The following is a 19,679-nucleotide window of genomic DNA, read 5'->3' as shown; positions in this document are numbered from 1 at the left end:
ATTATTTTTTAAAGGACTATTTATTCACTTAGGCTTCACAACATTTATTGAGTGCTACAAAATTAGTTCAGTATTAGAGGGGTTTCCTGATATGTACTAAAATAAGTTAAAAATTAACATACGTCTTTGGGCTTATCATACAGCTATTTAAGTCCCATTTTACTTATGAAGCATAAATTCCCCAAATTTAATTTCATTCATTGGATTCCCCAAAACACAACAAAGGAATAAAAAGGCAAGATTTTTAAATTAAGAAGGGCCTAGATTTAATAGTAAGAGATTCTAAAATTATGGTAATCTCCATGCATTATAAAAGGTATGCTCTAGAGTAATACATACTTTTAAAAGAAAATGTATTGCACTAATTTAAAAACCAACTAAAGATTTCACAGTTTCTTATTGTGTTATGTTAGACAGCTGTTTTCCAAAATCACTTGTCACTTATATACTTGGAAATTATCTTAAATTGATAAATTAATGTTCTGTGATATTTTTCCTAGGAACCCCCAAATCAACAGAGAATAGGAAAATATAATAAAAAGAGCCAAAGGGTAGAAATGAGACTGGGGTCTAGACTATGTCAACAGAAAAATATATATTTTTTTCAAAGCTTTAAAATTTTGATAAACTTTACAGCTTTAAAAACAGTGGAGATAGTGAAAATGAAGTATAATCACAATATTCCCCCAGCATAAATGAAGCTGCAGGCTTTACAATCCTTGACATAATCCACTTGTCAAGAAAGAAAATAATATGTTCCAACCCTGAGGAGCTGTGTAGAGAAAAGTCACATTTATGAAACTTTCTGTTTCCTACGGCGAATACCTGACCTGCTAAACAGAACCTAAATTAGGTATGATCTGTCTTTAGGATTGATAGACTTCTCTCGGTTATACTAAATGAGGAATCAGGCATATTCATAGAAGTGCCATATTTATGTATTTTAGGTTTTTAGAAAAATGATTCCAAGTGTCTATTTTTATATATTTGAAACAACATGACTTTTAAATCACTTCTGCAGGTGTAATCACAAGTAGAAAAAACGAAGAAAACTTTTATTCAAACATGTTATAAAATTCACTATTAAAAAGGGAAATGTTGAAAACTGCTGATATAACAAACTGAGCACAATGTCCCACTCTTTCCATTTCTCCACATACCACATTTTTCTTCTATGTCATGACCATGGGTCCCCAGCATTTATAGTGACTACTGTTAATCCCTGAACTGATGGATCCATTCCATTTTTTAAACATCTTTATTAGAGTATAATTGCTTCACATTGTTCTGTTAGTTTCTGCTGTATAACAAAGTGAATCAGCTATATGTATACATATATCCCCATATCCCCTCCCTCTTGTGTCTCCCTCCCACCCTCCCTATCCCATCCCTCTAGGTGGTCACAAAGCACAAAGCTGATCTCCCTGTGCTAAGATCCATTCAATTTTCATTCATATTTAACATGCCTGTTTGAAACAAAAGTTTGAACTTCTGAGGTTTCCAATGTCTGGTCAATGCCCCTTTAATTGTATTAAATAGAAAGGAGAAAATCATGGCAAACTGTATCAGCAAGGATGATTATATCATTTTCCATTAATCCAAAATGTTTTAAAAATTCAAACAACAAACTCAAGAGCAACTATGATTGGAGTTTATATTCTTCCTCCAATCCGAGTCCCTTTTTTTTATTGCTTCCCCATATACATCCAGAGAAAAATTGTCTCTCCTCCTATGATATGTGTTTTTCTTTTAAAAGTATTTTACAATGTATTGATCCTTTGAAAAAAATGCAATGTACAATTACAAAACATAAAAAATAATTAAAATGATATAAAATAAATATTGATGGAAATTCTAATATTTTTTATCTCTACCGTGGTATTGTTCACTCATTTTGTGGCTTACACACTACAATCGGATATATCGAAATCATAATTATAATTTTATTACGTTTCATTACTGATGAAATGTGGATAACAATTCCCATGTATCCTAGCTAAAATATTCTTTGAGAATCATATATGAAGGGTACTTTGGGAATTCCAAGACATTGTACATATATTACTTTATGCTCACTTTGCTTATAGCTACCTCTCATTACTCATCATCTGTTTATAGTATCTTCTTTTAAAAAACTAGAACTTCTTTTACCCAAAACCTTCTTAGATTTTAGCAAGTATAAATATTTGAATAGTGTTAGCATACATGAACTAGGATGCATAAAGTAACTGTAAATACATGTTTACATTTTACAAGTATTTTTTATTGTTTTTGATAAACACACTTCATTAAGGCCTAAGGTTTAAGTATATTTTCATTCTTCTAGTTTTAGATGTGCATTCCACTATGACCAGAAGTCAAGAAGATTTTAGTTTAATATCATTTGTTTTAATTTATTAATTATTCATATCATAAATTATTTTTTGGTCCCTCCCTTACTTCTACATGTCAAATTAAATTGTTTTTTGAACTTTGAAAGACTGATGTTAAAATGAATGACAGAAAGATAATTATTCATAATGCTCTTATTGTCTCTGACAGGTGACATTGACTTTTGCTCAGTTCGGGGACAAGGATATCTATACATATATTTTGGTATTATTTTCTTCTGTAATTCATTTTGTCCTCTTTAGCTCACCATTAATTTTTAGTTTTTTGGTTATCTTTATTGTTACTTTTATTGTGGTGGTTATTTTGCCCAATATTTTAGGCACATTCATCTTCATTTAAGTAAAAAATAAGATTAAAACTCTCAAAAGATTATTACAGAGTGGATCAAAATCTCCTTCTTAAATTAAGACTACTTTCTTTGTGTTCAAATCTTTTACTCTGAAATATCGGTTTCCTTTTGGACAACTCATAGTATTTATGAGATAAAGCATTTACATCATTCAGCTTTCTGACACAATGCACTTATTAACAAATTTGTAAGTGCATTTATGTTCATTTTATTCAGATATTTAATTGCTTACTGAACTAACTGTATGAAAACTGTGTGGGTACAATATGTAATCTCACATGTTTTACAGTGAAAAATTTAAAGAAAAAAGTACATAATGCTAGTAGATCTGTGATGGCTGTGAAGAGTATTGTTATCAGTGAAGAGAAAATTGCAGCGTCTTTTATAAAGGATTGCATTTTGGGAAAAGAATATTGGAATTTTAAAATGAAAAATCTTTTATTTTATTTTATTTATTTTTTTTTAGTTTATTTATTTTTTGGCTGTGTTGGGTCTTCATTGCTGCGAGTGGGCTTCTCATTGTGGTGGCTTCTCTTGTTGTGGAGCATGGGCTCTAGGCATGTGGGCTTCAGTAGTTGTGGCTCGCAGGCTCTAGAGCACAGGCTCAGTAGTTGTGGCACACGGGCTTAGTTTCTCTGCAGCATGTGGGATCTTCCCGGACACAGGGCTCGAACCTGTGTCTTCTGCATTAGCAGGTGGATTCTTAACCACTGTGCCACGAGGTAAGCCCAAAAATGAAAAATCTTAAAAAAATATTAAAAATCAAAACTGTTAGAATCTTGAGAAAAGTACATACTTATATGTAATTACACCAATTTATAAGTGCTTTGTGACCCGTCTGAGGGATTTTTAGTTTTTAGGATCACACGAAGGTAATTAGCTCTGTTTTAAATTAACATGTATTGAGTTCATTGGAGCTCTTTATATATCTAGAAACAAATTATAAATGTCATGCCGGAGATTAATACTTATGTGGAAGTTCATTGTATGTTATTTTCTAGCTTTCTGGTTCTTTGATAAAACTCTTTGTAGTATCCACACATTCATTTAGCAATTTTAAATTTTCAGATTTCAAAAGATATAAGTAAAATTCACCAATAATTTTTCAACATTACTCAAATATATCAATAAAGACTTGTGCTATTGTTTAGATATGTTTAAAATCTTCAGGCTATTTTTGGTACATCTTAAAAAGGTGGTCATATCTTTTCTGTGTGTACTCAGTTAAACAATATTGATGTAGACAGTTTATTGCTTACTTCCAAATTTCTTTTCATACAACCCTATTATTTAGGGAAGGGGTGAAGATTGTATTTTACTTCACCTATTCCTTACTACTGTGTCTCTATTCTCTAGTCATTTTGATGTTTTTGTCAGAATGATTTTATGTGTATAATTAATTTTTTAATATAAAAACAATGTTAATCCAAAATTTCCCTTCAAGTCACTTCTCCCTACTAAGAGGTATTCTTTGGAAGAAGATGGGATCAGGAGGTAGCACTGATAAACCAGACTTTTTTTTTAAACTAAATATCTGATTTGGGGGAAGAAAAAATAGCTAAGTGAGGATAATTGGTTTAGTAATGGAAAGGGAATTATAAATATATTTATATATAAATGACATGGATAATTGTAAAACCTTATACTTTTTTTTCTAAAAGTGTCTTTCTATAGATGTTTGTTTACAAAGGGGGGGTTATAACTTAAATATCTTTTCAAAATATCATCTAGTCTTTTATATTACAAAAGTGATCTTTTTGCCCAGGGATAAATTGGTCAAAGATATATAATCACCCTTCAACTTATCATAATGTAATTAAACAATTTTGTCAAGCAGTTGTGAGAATAAAATAAGAAAAAGGAAAAGGACTCTCTTCTCTGGGAGTTCTTAATGTATTGAGAAGGGTGAGTAAGACATGTACAGTCAAATGCTTTCCTAGTGGTGAAAAATAATGTAACCTGAGCAAACAGGTGGAAGAAGCCTGTAAGTTGATGGTTAGTGGTCAAGGAAGGCATGATAGAGAAGATAAATTCTAAGATGATGTTGAACAATAAGAAGCTTTCTATCTGATGATGAGTCCCTTTTAGCCAGAACATGATGTGAGCAAAGATGGAGATGTATGCGATAATACAGTATATTTTGAAATTAACAGATATTTATGGATATTAGAGATGATATTGGGGGTAACTGGTGGAGGATGTTGATAAAGTGATAAATGATGAGGTTAAAAATAATGGACCCTGCAATTGAATAAACAAATAAATAAATCAACAAAAACAAAATAAATAAACACCACTAACAACAAAACCTAATTGTGATCTTTCCCTAAAAGATGGTAGGGAGTTGCTAGAGATACATAGGGAAATAGAGCCTGTTGCAATGGTTAGTAGGGAGCTGGTAGAGGCCTGGGCTATGGCTGTAAAATATCTGTCCAGTCTTCCCTGTCTCTGATTCCATACCCATTTCCATAATACATGTAGACATGTGAATCCCTGCTTGATGTTTAGATTTAAGAAGTTAGGAAATAGACTCAGTCTCTTATATGTGCTTAGTGATTGAATTAACATTAGACAATTTATGTCTATTAATATATTTCAAAAATAGACACTGTATAATAATATAAATTTATATAAAATATATTTATAATTAGTACAGTGATTCTATATACTTCTAAATGGAATGACATTTCAAGTCATTCATAATTTTCACCGTTAGTTGTTTTTTTTTAATATCCACCCAATCCCCCTTAAGGTTTTAGTATCTATCTTTATAAAACAATTCCTTGTTAAAAGTGAATAATCTAGGATATAAAATTATTATTCTTCTATGGGAATGTTGATCGAACCTTGTCAAATTTCAGTATGAGGTAAAATAACATAGTTTAATGTAAAAAAGGAAATTAAATAAAATAAACTGTGCTATTTTTTTAAAAAAGTTGGTTAAAAAGAAATAATATTGTAGATAACAGCACTTTCTTGATAAATGTTTCAAATAACTGAAAACTTAGAAATGAACGTTTTTAATAATTGTTACAAATCTTGTGCAACTATAAATTGTGGGAAATTGCGAAATATCTATAGTCCTTGCAGAGCAGAATATGTAGGTTCTTATCTACACTGACATTTCAAATTGCTAAGTATGTTGGAATGGAGAAGACTTGCTACAAAACCCTGTCAAAAAATGGGATAAAGAGATATAATATATTTTATATGTGATACTTGTTCAAACTGATACATTTGAAGTTTATTCTCACCTCACTAACTGTATACTTTCTCCATATGCAGTTTAAATCTTATGGTATATGTTCAGTTTGCTATGGTGGAATTGATTTAGTTATTTCCCATAAGATAATGAAATTTTTATTTGTTAGTAGGAAAGGGAGCTTCTTAGATTGAAGTGAATATGATCAAAACAGATATTGGCAAGTGTTAAAAAATTGAATAGTTTAAATTTTAGGTCCTTGTTTCAACAATTAACTGGCCAATTTCATTTTTTTCTGTTAATATTAAAATGCTATCCCATATATTTAAAAAAAGGGAAATTAAATTTTATCTGCACAAACAGAAAATACTTTTTTCTTAAAGACTATATTACAAAATTGAATTACACCCATATAAGATTAAACTACAACTGATATTTTACAAATTGCTTGTTGAAATTCCAAACTGTTTAACCTATTTATTATAAAATTATTAAATATACATACCTTTGAATTTTATAAATGTATAAGACAATAAATGGAAAATGTGAACAAATAAATGAATGGTATTATTTTCTAAGGAATTTATAACATATTAGGTTTACAAAATTTCTGTTTTACACGCTCACTTTATTGTGTCTTAGAAACTTCAATATCTGCATTGGCGTTTAATAAAAAATTAAGTTACATTACTAAAACTAAATATTCTAAACATGTAAGACCACATATATATTATTACCCACTGCATCTGAATGAATATATTGTATACCATCAACCATAAAATAGAAATGTCGATTTTCACTTAAGAAAAATAGAGGCAAGATATTATTCATTTGGTGAATGGATAAAGCATGAGACAGCGGGCAATAGAATATCATTCAATGCTAAAAAGAAATGAGCCATAACATCATGAGAAGACATGGAGGAACTTTAAAGGCATATTAATAAGTGAAAGAAGCCAATCTGAAAAGACTACTTACTGTATGATTCCAACTATATGACACTGTGGAAAAAGCAAAATTATGAAGACAGTTATAAAGATCAGAGGTTGCCAGGGATTAGGAGAGAGGGAGAGATAAAGGGGCAGGCAGAGCACAGAGGATTTTCAGGGCATTGGAACTATTTTGTGTGACACTATAATGGTGGATGCATGTCATTATACATTCACCAAAACCCACAGAATGCACAACACCAAGAGTGAAACTTAAAGCAAATTATGAACTCTGGGTAAAAATGGTGTGTCAATGTAGATTCATTGATGGTAACAAATATACCATTCTGCATGTTAATAATGGGGGAGGCTATGCATACATCGGGATTGGAAGTATATAAGAACTCTGTACATTCCTCTCAATTTTGGTGCACAATTGGAACTGCTTGAAAAAATAGAGCATATTTAGGAGCAGAAAAGAAACCAAACAAAGTTAGTATCTTTAAAATCTTCATGGGACTGGCTAATGTGCCTGAATCAACTGAGAGTATCCATAAGTACAATATTCATAATTACTAAAAAAAATGACATATTAAGTTATGAATAACACACAGGTAAGTCAATTATTTTCAGCTACCTGTTTTTGTATGAAGAAATACACCAGTGAACCATACTGGACCCTGCTGTAGAGAAATATTTCTATTTCCTTAAATAAACCTTCCTTCATGTCTGAGCCATTGGGTGGAACAGTAAGTCTCAGGATAGCATATGAAAATCCAATAAATTGTTTTCTGTTTTCCACCAATAAGCACCAAGAAGTAGAATATTTTTCCTGTCATTTTTCAAGAGCATCAGTGAGCTTTGCATCTAGTCTTCCATGTAATATACATATCCAGTTTAGCTGTGGTGAAATTATATAGAAACAACAGCAAATTGAAGTTTGTCATTCAGAGATTCTTCAAAACATAAATGCTAATTTGAAGAGATAATTTTTAATTTTGTTTTAACCACATTTAAACAGAAAAAAAGGCTACATTTTAGTATGACTTTTAAAATCATTTAATGTTTCTCTTTGTAATAATAAATGAGAAATCAGTAGAGAAGCAAGTATATAGCCACTATGCAAATTATGTATTGAAGCTGTTTATTATGATTTCTTAAAATGAAAAAGATGTTGAAATGGAAATATTTATCTTGGTTTTTATTAGATAGTAACTAAAATATTATTTTAGATTAAATATAATTTATTTCTACAAAAATATAAATAAAGTCGTTTTATAAAGTATTTTCAGGCAATGTGTAAAAATCAGAAAATAATAAAATTTAACTTGATATTCTTTTAAGGCTATAAAAAGTTTATATACTATAAAGTTTATTATACTGATCTTGGGAATGCAGCTATACGTACAAGTTGACCTGAGAGCCATAACAGCTGCTTAAGAGAAGTACCATGACTACTCAAAGGAATGGTAGTTGGTGAATACACAGCCTTTCCTTTGTCACAAAGATTTTTCTATTGTTCAATCAAGAAGAAATCAAAGAAACTAGGTTAAAGATATAAGACCATATAAGTGATAGACAAGAGACTTAGGTATGCCTTCTTTAATTCCGTGTAATTTGATAAAACAAACATATGAGGAAAACTGAGGGTGTAAGTTCCTTGACTGTGTCAGTAACTAGTCATTCTTCTTCTCTGATCCTCAGATTGTTGATATAATAAAATAATGGCGTTTGATTAGAATATTAGAATAAATTTTCTCAAATCTCTTTAGTTTCCTCACAGTGGCCCCAAACAACAATGTAATATAAAGCTAACAAGGTAATATAATACTGTGACAGTCACCATGAAAATTTCCAACAATCCTCAGATAGTTCCCATTTGATACCATATCATTGTTAAGGAGCTTCAGGAAAAATAAATACAAGAACAACAGAAAAAGTCAGCTTACCTTTCTCTCTCCCCCAAGATATAAGACATCTGTAACTAATGTATCAATTGAAAGAAGTTCAATATTATAACAACATATAGATATTATATGAAAATTTTCACTTTGAAATGTATGCAAAGATTTTTAATGAGTGTTATATATATTAAGACATACATTTGGGAGAGAACTCTTCTGGAGTAAGGAAGATTAAGTGTGCCTTAAAATAATGCAAATCTTGAAAACGAGTATTATCCATTCTGTAATTTCTACACTATTTAATTTTTAACTGACAATGCAACACTTGACTCTGTTTGTAAAAGAGAAATATATATTCATGTCTAAACCACCAGTTTTTTTTCACTTTATAAAAAATAACTGAATAATTTACTTATTAAAGAATTATCATTAGAGGGACGTCCCTGGCAGTCCAGTGGTTAAGACTTTACCTTCCACTGCAGGGGGTCCGGGTTCGACCCCTGGTCAGGGAGCTAAGATCCCACATGCCTCAGGGCAAAAAAACCAAAAACATAAAACAGAAGCAATATTGTAACAAATTAAATAAAGACTTTAAAAATGGTCCACATCAAAAAAAAATCTTAAGATAAAAAAGAATTATCATTTGAACCCAGGTTCAGCACTAAAACAAACAAACACAAAGTAATATGATGTTTTATAGAGGGCACTGGAACTCCGTTCTAACTGTGACTCTTCACTATGTAAATTCCTCAACCTCTTTAAGTCTCACTTTTCTCATCTAAAATATGGGAGAAATGCTACTTCATAGTAAATGAAATATTGCACTTAAGGCATTCCATACAGTGTGTATCACAGTACATGTTAAAAAATAGAAGCTGCTCTGTTTTCATATTATTGTTATTATTTGTAAACTTCCAAAGCCATGTTTGTTTCATACTTTGGCTGTGGATGAACTGAGACCCTTAATGGTTTTCTACAGCTTTATTCTCATGGTGCTCAAACTGAATTATAGTAATATGTTAACCAAAGGAATTGGAGAAAATCACTTTAAGGATTTATGTCTGCTTTCATAAATTTTTGCTGGCAAAGGAGACTACTCTCCAATTATTACATTATTTAAATGATTAACTATACTAATGTGTTTTATTAAGATATTATCTGATTATTATGGTCTCCACTAGTAATAAAAGTTTCTAAGAAGACCTTAGAACTAGTTTACTACAAAAGTAACAGTATTTGGTATTGTTCCTAAATTATATTTCCAGTATGAGCCTGTTGCTGATTTATTATTTAAACCAAAAGAGAAATCACTCAATGATCATATGTTTATTACACTGAGATATTGAATCTGATCAAGTTAGAAATGAAAACACACAAGACAGAAAACGTTTGTACCAGTAATAAAGAAAACACATATAACAAAGCTTTTCCTCAGTTTTCTTTATTACAACAATGAAGACATAGAAATACAGAAAATAAAATGACATTTAATATAATATGAAACTCATGCATAGGATTACACATAGTGCTGGATATTATGTCAGGGATTTTAAATAAGAGATGATACTGAGGACAATACATATATAACATACATTTTATTTCAAGAAAATAAGCTATGATGAAAATGAATGCAATTAAAATGATCAGCAATAGTCACTTTAAAAGAGAAGTGTTACACATAAAATCAATGTAAGATGTGAGATAAAAATATTCTTGAAAGAAATTCATGAATTATGGATGTTCTTAGAAACAGTAAATTTTAATTGCTTGCTTTTAGGGAAAAAAAAAGATTTGCTGGAGATTTATTTTGTAATCCCATTTAGTACATAGATAAAATAAAATAAATATGGTATAATTAAAAATTATGCTACCTCTGAATATTATGCAATATTTGCAATGTGTAACTATATTTCTATTACTTAACATGGAGTGATAAAGAATAACTGAATTTAATTTGAACATACACAAATTAAGAAATTTTGCAATATATCTAGGCTTAATACAACCAACATTAGATTCGTTCACACAAAATTTAATTACACTTGAATGAGCATATCTTTAAAAAGTAGGTCAAATAATAGTCTACTAACAAAGGCATGAGGACATCTTTTGCAGTTCAAATCACCTCAGATATACTAAAAGAACTTTTGAACATATGTGCTATCCTTGAATATTTTGTTTTTCAATTTTGCTAAATAGTAGCTAAAAATTGATGTTATAGAATAATCCATTATTTCTGTAATATTTAAGGACCAGTATTTTAGGCTTCCAATTAGTTAATAGCCATGAAAGAGGAGAGGATGACTTTAAGAGATGTTTATCTAGTTCATAATCTTAGGTAAGATAAAGAAACTAAGGGTATTTGGAAAACAAAGAATTGATATTAAGCTCCCATCTCTGCTTTATTTCAGAACAATTAAATTAGATTTATATTTACTGAATCCATTCCCTTACATTAATATTGAGATGCTGCTAATTTTTATAATCTTTATGTATTATAACAAGTTTTTAAGCACCAGGTAGTAAAGACAGATACTACAACTTTTAAACATTAAAAATGTTAACTCTAGAAAAATACTCTAGTTTAGATTGTGATTTGGAAAAGAATATGTTAATTAGATATTAGATTTTTTTCTTTAGTTAAGACCTAAAGTTTACTCTGTTAATATTTTCTGAATTCTAAGATTTTCTATTGAGTGTTGATAGTGATTAAATAATACTCCTTTTTAAAAATGACATAATCAGCCGATTTAGATATAGTTTTTAACAATTTAAATTTATTTTGAAATTATTTCAGTGCTATTTGTAAGATATTCATATCACTAATAATTTGAAATATATAAATTTAAGCTACCCATTCAACGCATTAGACTTGTTGAAGGATTTGTGACATATATACATATCACAAATTCTGAAATTTTACAATTTAACAGAGATTAACAGAAAAAGAATAGAAGAAATGCATCGTATTTATTCATGACCAGAAATTGAGAGGGAGGAAGAGAGAGAGGGAGGATAGGGGGGAAGGAGAGTGGGAGGGAGAGAATATTAGGAAAAAACAATTGGAAGGAAGAATGAAAGGATATAAAACCAAGTAAGAGAAAGCCTACTTAATTTGTACTTTTTCAAAAGCGGTTTAAAGGATATAACATTGTGCCCCACAGATTTGAACCATAATAAAATACATAAAATTACACACTTAGGTATGAACTTCGTGATCCTGTATCTTTATTCATTGAGCGAAATCCTAATGCATAAGGGCTAAAAAATATATAAATGACAATATTTAATTTAGGTCGTGTCATAACAGCTTATTTATTTAAAGCTATTAATGCTGCTAATATCATAAGCAAAAACAAATGGGTGGAGATTTTCAGATAATTTTACATGACTAGAGATATTTCTTAGTTAACTACTATAAACTGAAAATATTATATATATTATTAGCTATTTTTGAAAGCTAGGTCCAAACACACCTGACTATTGTATTGGTGATGTAAATATCCATCTTGAATTACTAAAATGATTTGTAATCTAAAATGATTTGTAAGTAAAAATTTTATTCCTTAGTGTAGTGTATTCTTAGTGTAGGTATACCATATGAATAAATAAAATACTTTGCATGTATCTGAAAGTACTCATCCAGATCTAAAAGTACCTGGCCTAATTCTTCCTTGCATATTCTATTTTGTTCAATATAAATGAATAACCATAAATCCAAATGTCCAGACTTGAAAACATTGTGGAATTTTCCTTATTTAAGTTTTAATTTAAATTAAATATAATTAATGGGAATTCTTAAATAGAAAATGTTTGAGTTGTATAATGATTTCCAAATTAACCCAAATTGTATAACCTATGAACTACTATGCATAGTTGTAATTTTAATAGAAATGCTGAATACTTTAAAAGTCAAAATTATCTGCAATAAAATTATTTGTGCAATTATTTGTTTTATGTAATTGACATACATAATGTTAATCAAATGTCTAGAATTTATTTATTTATTTAAAATTGTTAAACACTTGAGATAATTTAGGCTAAGAAAAAAATAGGAAAAAAAATTTTTTAAGAAAAAGAAAGCAATTCTTTAGGTGTTTCAATCTTGCTCTTGTCTACCAGTAATTGATGCACATATGTACACTTTCATAATGGCTTGGGAAAGAGGATGGGTATAGAGTTTATAAAATCTACTTATTCCCAATGAATAATAGTATTAGGACATAAAAATAAAAATGACAATTTACTTAAGGTTCTTCCATGTAAGAAAAAATTTCATAGGAAAGAAGATTTTACTACTACCTCCTAGTCTTAATCTGTTAGCATATCCAAAATGTGGTTTGATGGGCCTTAGACCTATATGATAAATAATTAGAGTTTGAATTGGGGTAGAGAGACATGTAAGGCTGAAGGATAAATTGAGAAAATGATAGACTTCAAAAAATTGGGAGAAGAAAAAAGGAGATTTCAGGTTTACATAAAAAATTAATCATGATACTTCACATGCAGATAATGGCGATTATGCATAAGCAAATCAACCTAAGTTTACTACTGGTATAATATGGTCAAAACAAACTTTTAAAATGATTTTAACATTGGATGATAAGATATACATATCAATAAACATAGGTACATATTTCTGATTATACACAATGAATAACAAAACTCACTTACACAAAAGTTCATATTTATACATTTCAGACACAGAATTTTATTTAAAAATCCACTGGGTGAAAAAGAATTATTGGGTGATACTTGGGAGAATTTTTATGTCTTGCTTATCAGTCACATTTACTTAGACCTACAGCAGACATTCATTAGACAATAAACGTGCTGTCAGACTTTATGGTTGCATATAACAAGAGTAAAGCTCAAGTAATAAAAAAGATAATTCAGCAACACTTACATATTATTAAGATATTTAACAAATCCAAGAAGGTAGTTTACAATCTCTATGGTTTCATTTGTTGAAATGCAATAGCTGAATTGTTTATAGTTTTGTGCTTTCCTATTTCTTATAGGTGTACAACAAAGCACAGAGTCGATTATTTTAAGATATCTGATAATTTTTAAAAATTTATGCATATCTTAGAACTGTAAAATAACTGTTAATCTAAGAATAAACATTTAGTCAAAGGATAAATAGCTCATTAATTTTAGGATTAATATCTTGAACTGTACTTAGATATTTAAAAAATCTAAATGCACCACTCATTAAGTGTAAATAATTCTAAGATATTAGAATTTCAAGTTTAGGTTCTTTTCTGAACTGTCCAAATGTTAGTCTAGGTATCATGTAAACCAGACTGTGTTCTTCTTATCACTGTTGGTGAATTTGAGTTATAGAATATAAAATTTCAAATAAAAATCAACTTTTTTATCTTACTAAAGATATATTACATGTTCTTCACAAAAGCATTTTGTAATCATGAACTAAATCAAGATAATTTATATGACTTTCTCATGGAAGTATTTACAATTTATTGGAGAGATCCAGTCAGGTTATAATGAATGGGAAAAATTGTTCATGGAAATGTTATTGGAACTCCTTTCTTTCCCAGCACTTGTTACATGTGAGTAATCAACATATCTACAAGTCTTATCACAACTCATGGAATGTGATATGCAATCATGGAGCGTAGTATGCAATTATAATTAGTTCTTCAATAAACAGAACATTGGCTCTTTTAATTTGAAAAATCAAACATTCCCAATAAATAGCTTAAATCCCCACACTGCAAAAATTGGAATTGGGAAATCCATTTGTCTCAGCAGGGGAGAAATAAGTGTGTTTAATCTGTGGATGGGTCACTTCTGCATTCTACAGGTCTGTTGCTAGCTCAAAAGAAAAAAAAAGTACAGCAGTGGACAGCAAAGAGTATGGAAAAGATAAATTACAGAAAACATACTACCAAAGGCAGGTCTATCTCTAGACGTTACATGATAGGATCCTGTAGGTATTTCTTTAAAGACAGAGAATACTTTCATGCAACCAAACAAATTGATTTTGTTGAATGAATCTCAAAGCCCAGAAACCAATAATTTGATTTACCATGTAAGTTACAGACACTCTTGTTAATATATATAAATCTGATTGCCTGCTAATTGTCCTGAGTGAGTAGTAAGAATCACTTGCTAGCATGTGGTTGGGAGTAAAAAGCACAAAACACTCTTTTCTCATTTTGTGATGAATGAAAATGTGAAAAAAAAAATCATTACTCATGTTACTCCCTCAAATCCAGAGGAATCTCCTCTGAGAGCTGGAATCTAGTAATACCTCCCTCTCATCTCAATTTCCTCTTCTTGAAAGTAGTAGCTAAAATATTTACTTCTCTCTCTGATCCTTGCAAAGAAATTGACTCAGGTGTCAAGGAAAAAGTAATAAATAAGTATACATATTGTTAGAACATGAATACTTGATGCCACCTCAAAACACAATTCCAATCTAGTGCACAGGGTGCAACTTTTTAAACATATGCAAACTTAAGTTTTATTTATTTTGGGGCAACTGAAGAAGATATTTTCACTTAATGAAAAAATTCTGGATTTTTAAAAATTGGTTTTCAAATTGAAGAAAAAAACATCCGTTTCACTTTTATTCCTTATGACATTTTAAGTCAATAAAAAGAAAATAAGGCAGCACAATAGGATACACATCTAATATAATAAAAGTTATCAGGTTTATATTTTATATAAATGGTAAAAACAATGAAATATTATAAATGTTTATAAAGTTGGAAACTTATATTTAAAAGAATAACAGTCCAAACCAGTATAAAAGATCTACAATTCTACATAAAAAAAATTTCTACTTATACAATGTATGGCCATGGATATTGAGTTATATTTGTAAAATAATCAAATGAAAGCTAAGATATAGCAAACGCTTAAGTTCCAAATAAAAGTGACATGATATTTAATAAGCTCAACTTTAGAAATTAAAGAAAAATTTAGAATGAAACAAGTTACGCTGTGAACTAGTACTTGGAAGAAACAACCCTGGTTCAGTTTCCTTCTGTGATTTTCTGACAAATTATCTACTTTAAAGGTCAACAATTTGGGGAAGGGAAAAAAGGCTAACTATTCATGGGTAAGGATAGGTGCACAATTAGTTGGAGCTTAGAAAATATTTTATTATAATTTTAGATTAGCCTTGAAAATTTGCAGGGAATAAAAGGAAATAGATGATATAGCAACATTAAAACATGCAAGACAAACTTATGGCTATAATGAAAGAAAACCCAGCAGCATTCAGCTGCCATGACTGGCTTCCATTTTCACCTTTATTCGCTTCACAGCATTTATCTGCATGATGAAAATTATTTTTGAAAGTAGAACAAGAATAAAATAATTAAGGAATAAAGAATAGAGTTACAAACATGAAAATAAAGGAAAAGAAAAAAGTGACAGTAGGAAAGAAAAAAAGAGAAAATAATTAATACAAGATGTACACAAAGCCATTACTAATTACTTACAAAAATTATTTTGATACAAGACAAAGAATTTTAAAAATCTAGTATAAAACACTTCTAAATAGTTGTCACATATTAAAAACATAACTCAGTTCTATCATTGATTTCTTAAATGTGAACATCTTAAATATTTTTTAATGAAGATACAACTTATTAGAAAACAGTCACCAGTCATTCCACTGTGCTACTGATAAATTCACACTGTTACTTAAATATGAGCTCATCATATTCTGCAATGTTTGCTGCTAGTTTTTTTTTTCTGCTATTGTATTTTCCTATAAAACATATTTAATAAAAGTAGTTATATTTTTAATAATGAATGAAGTACCAAGAAATAAAATTGAAAACGATAAGTTCACACAGTGAACATTTTCAAAAGAATAAAAGCAAGGGACATTAATTCAACTGGCCATAGGTGTACTCTAGACATACGTTATTGTTGTTCATTTAAAATAATTTTGAGAAACAAAGATCATGAAAATAATTTACAGAAATTTACTTTCGCATTATGTACTAAACCAAATAAATATTGTTTTGCATGTATCATTAGTATTTAGATTTGACTGAGATTTTCAGAGTTAAAATGAAGTTTTTCCCAATTAACTGAACTTCAATTTCACCACTGTTTCAGAATTTCTTTAATTTAAATTCTAAAACAATCATAACCTTAAGAAAGCATTTTAGTATTTGCCATGCACTTGACTGTTTTGTTTTCCATTCATGTTGAGTTATTTGGAGATGAAAGGGTATACTAGTCTTGCTGGAACTAGAGTTGAATGCTATCAAAATAATTTTACTCTACTGTTCATTATAAGTATAATCAAAAAAGTCCATTAAAATAAAAATTAACGGAAAATTTTTAGCAATATATTTATTGGTAGTGATCTATGTCACTTCTTGCTATGGATGCAATTATTTTCCATCAAATTATATTGAGAGTTTATGTTAAAATTAGACATGTTTTCAATTCAAAGTAACAAGAGAAGAAAAAGGAAGACATTTACTAAGGGTTTTGTTTTGTTTTGTTTTTGGTTAAAACAAACAATATTAAACATGTCCTAAAGCCAAAAGAAATGGTGAAAATTTTTTTCAGAGTCATTTTATCTCCAATAATTTTTTATAGCATTAGATTATACTCATTCTACCGAGTTAGGAATATTTTTAGTCATTAAAATTACACAACAAATCAATAAATATCATTTTAACAGCCTCTAGTTCCATAGATGGTTCTGTAATCAGTTTTACAAGAATTAATTTGTCATCACTACCCAATATTTTCATTGTTTATAAAATAAAATGAGATGTAATTATGCTGTATGAATATTACAAAAGATAACATAATTGTGATTTTGCACACTGTTTCTATGTGAATCAAGGAACACAGCTTTCAAAATAAACACATTTAATAAGTGAATAAAGGAAAATATTATTAATCATAAAATAGTTTCAAATCAGAATCATGAACTATGGAGAAATGCGGTATCCACTAAGATACATACATAGAAAAGCCATTATTATCAATAGAATATATGACATAAGAATGTAAGGTAAGCCTATTGTTAAAAAATAGTCCCTCAGTCCAACAAATAAATGTACTCTAGATTTAGTTTGCTGCTTTACTCAAAGAGCTAAATATATCTGAATGCACATAAGTAATGGGTTTTTAAATTCAAAGTCCATAAACTTTATTTGGACAGTTTAAAATGCATGCTAATTAAAACGAAATTAACTTTTAAACTCCATATATTCTCCAAATTAAATAAGGCTTAAGAGTTGCTAGTTTATTATACATAACTAATTTAAAATGTTTGAATTTATAATGTGTATTTTAAAATGGAATAAGAAATTATATAACTATAAGAGTAATTATGATGAAGGTATATGAGGATCATTTTTTTCTTATTTTGCTGATACGTAATTTTAACTCTATAATATTTTGTGGGTTTAAAGGCTCCCAAATTCACCATCGACTATTGCAGCTTCTAAAATTGTCCCAAGAATCCTCCCAGAGCTAAATCAAACAATTCTTGAACTATAAGTGTACGTCTTTGATCTGGCTTTCCATGAGACCTTAGCAGTCTCTGGATTCAGTCACAGTAAATTAGACATTATTTTGTGACATTTTATAGATAAAATAATTATTTTATCTTTCCCTTTTCCAGTAAGATACTCTGTTTTTGTGTCATCTGTATAGTTTAGAGGGGATGAATTCTATCTCCTACCTTCTCAGATAGCTTTGTCTGTACATCTCTATGTCTGACTTTTCCTTGACTGCTTGATCTGTTTCATCAGATGTGAAACACGTGCTAGCATTTTTCATCATAAAAGTCCTTCTAACACTGACTATTTTTCCCCCTCTGCTCACCTTCATACAGAGCTTCTTGAAAGTATAAATTAACATGGACTCTAAACCTGCTAACCTCCCATACAATCCTCAGTTCATTCCTACCTAATTTCTCTCCTAAGCACTTCAGCAGAGATGTAATAAGCACATTTCACATCTCTTTCAGTTGATTTGTTGACCTCCCAGCAGCATCTAAAGGGGCAAATGTGATTGATAAATTTCTTCTGGAAATATGACTGTCTTTTAACTTACAAGATACTACAGTCTTATGTTTTTCCAGGAACTCTAGTCTCATTGGGAGAGGGAGGGGTTTCCTCGTCCTGTATAACATGGTTATACAGGACATGGTTCTTAACACTCTATTCTTCAGTAACTCAAGAAGCACCCCCTGAACATTAATGTTGTGCCAGTCACCCTTCTAAGTACTGGTATTGGGTACTGGGAAACATCTATGAGTATCACAGACATCAACCATTTCTCATAGAGCTTAGACATTACTCACTCTATGGTTTTATCCCCACCCAGGCTTTAAATACCAATTATATGTTAAGGCTGAAAATATCATAATGTATTTTCCAAGCCATGGCTGTCTTCTCATCTTCATACACACATATCTAACATCTATTTGACATTTCAAACCTAACGAATACCAAACCAATTTATGTTTGATCCTTACTCTCCAGATCCTGCTCTGTTTATACGATTCTTCATCCTGAGAAAGTCATCAATATCTACTGAATCTATTCTGTTACACAGGCAGGTTAATCTACATCTACAATGTGTCTGGAATTTATTCATTGCTTTCTTTTTCTATGGTTATCATATTTTTTCAAGCATTCATGTTCATCCATCTCTTGCTTCTATCCCAATGAGCAAGATTAATCTGTCTGTAATGTCTATCTATTCATATAATTTCCCTGCTTCAAATGATTTCTTATGACTTTCGGATCTGTTTTAAAATTATTTACATGGTTTTTAGAAGACCTTGGATTGGTTGGGTCACATATCTCTCAGTATCCTTATTTTTGTTCACCACCTCCAGGTTCTCTCCCAGCCATTTTTTTCCTAGTTCTTAAAGCAAATCAAAT

The 19,679-nt window shown here is 29.8% G+C and overlaps 1 protein-coding gene across 4 annotated transcripts in view; it reads right to left on the bottom strand.

Annotated features, from left to right (window-relative positions):
- NCAM2 (neural cell adhesion molecule 2) overlaps positions 1 to 19,679 on the bottom strand; it is a gene marked incomplete at both ends in the record, with an annotated part of 489,199 nt that overhangs the window by 16,197 nt on the left and 453,323 nt on the right. The window contains one exon of one of the 4 annotated variants that reach the window (XM_082625380.1): positions 15,974 to 16,080. The exons of the other annotated variants lie outside the window; for them this stretch is intronic. Coding sequence (XP_082481506.1) covers positions 15,974 to 16,080 — 107 coding nt within the window. Of the gene's footprint in view, positions 1 to 15,973; positions 16,081 to 19,679 lie in introns of those variants that run through there. 4 annotated transcript variants of the gene reach the window in all.

This window comes from Mesoplodon mirus, assembly GCF_964341445.2.
Source record: "Mesoplodon mirus genome assembly, chromosome: 6".
Lineage (NCBI taxonomy): Eukaryota > Metazoa > Chordata > Mammalia > Artiodactyla > Ziphiidae > Mesoplodon > Mesoplodon mirus.
This window is presented reverse-complemented; position numbering and strand designations above follow the sequence as displayed.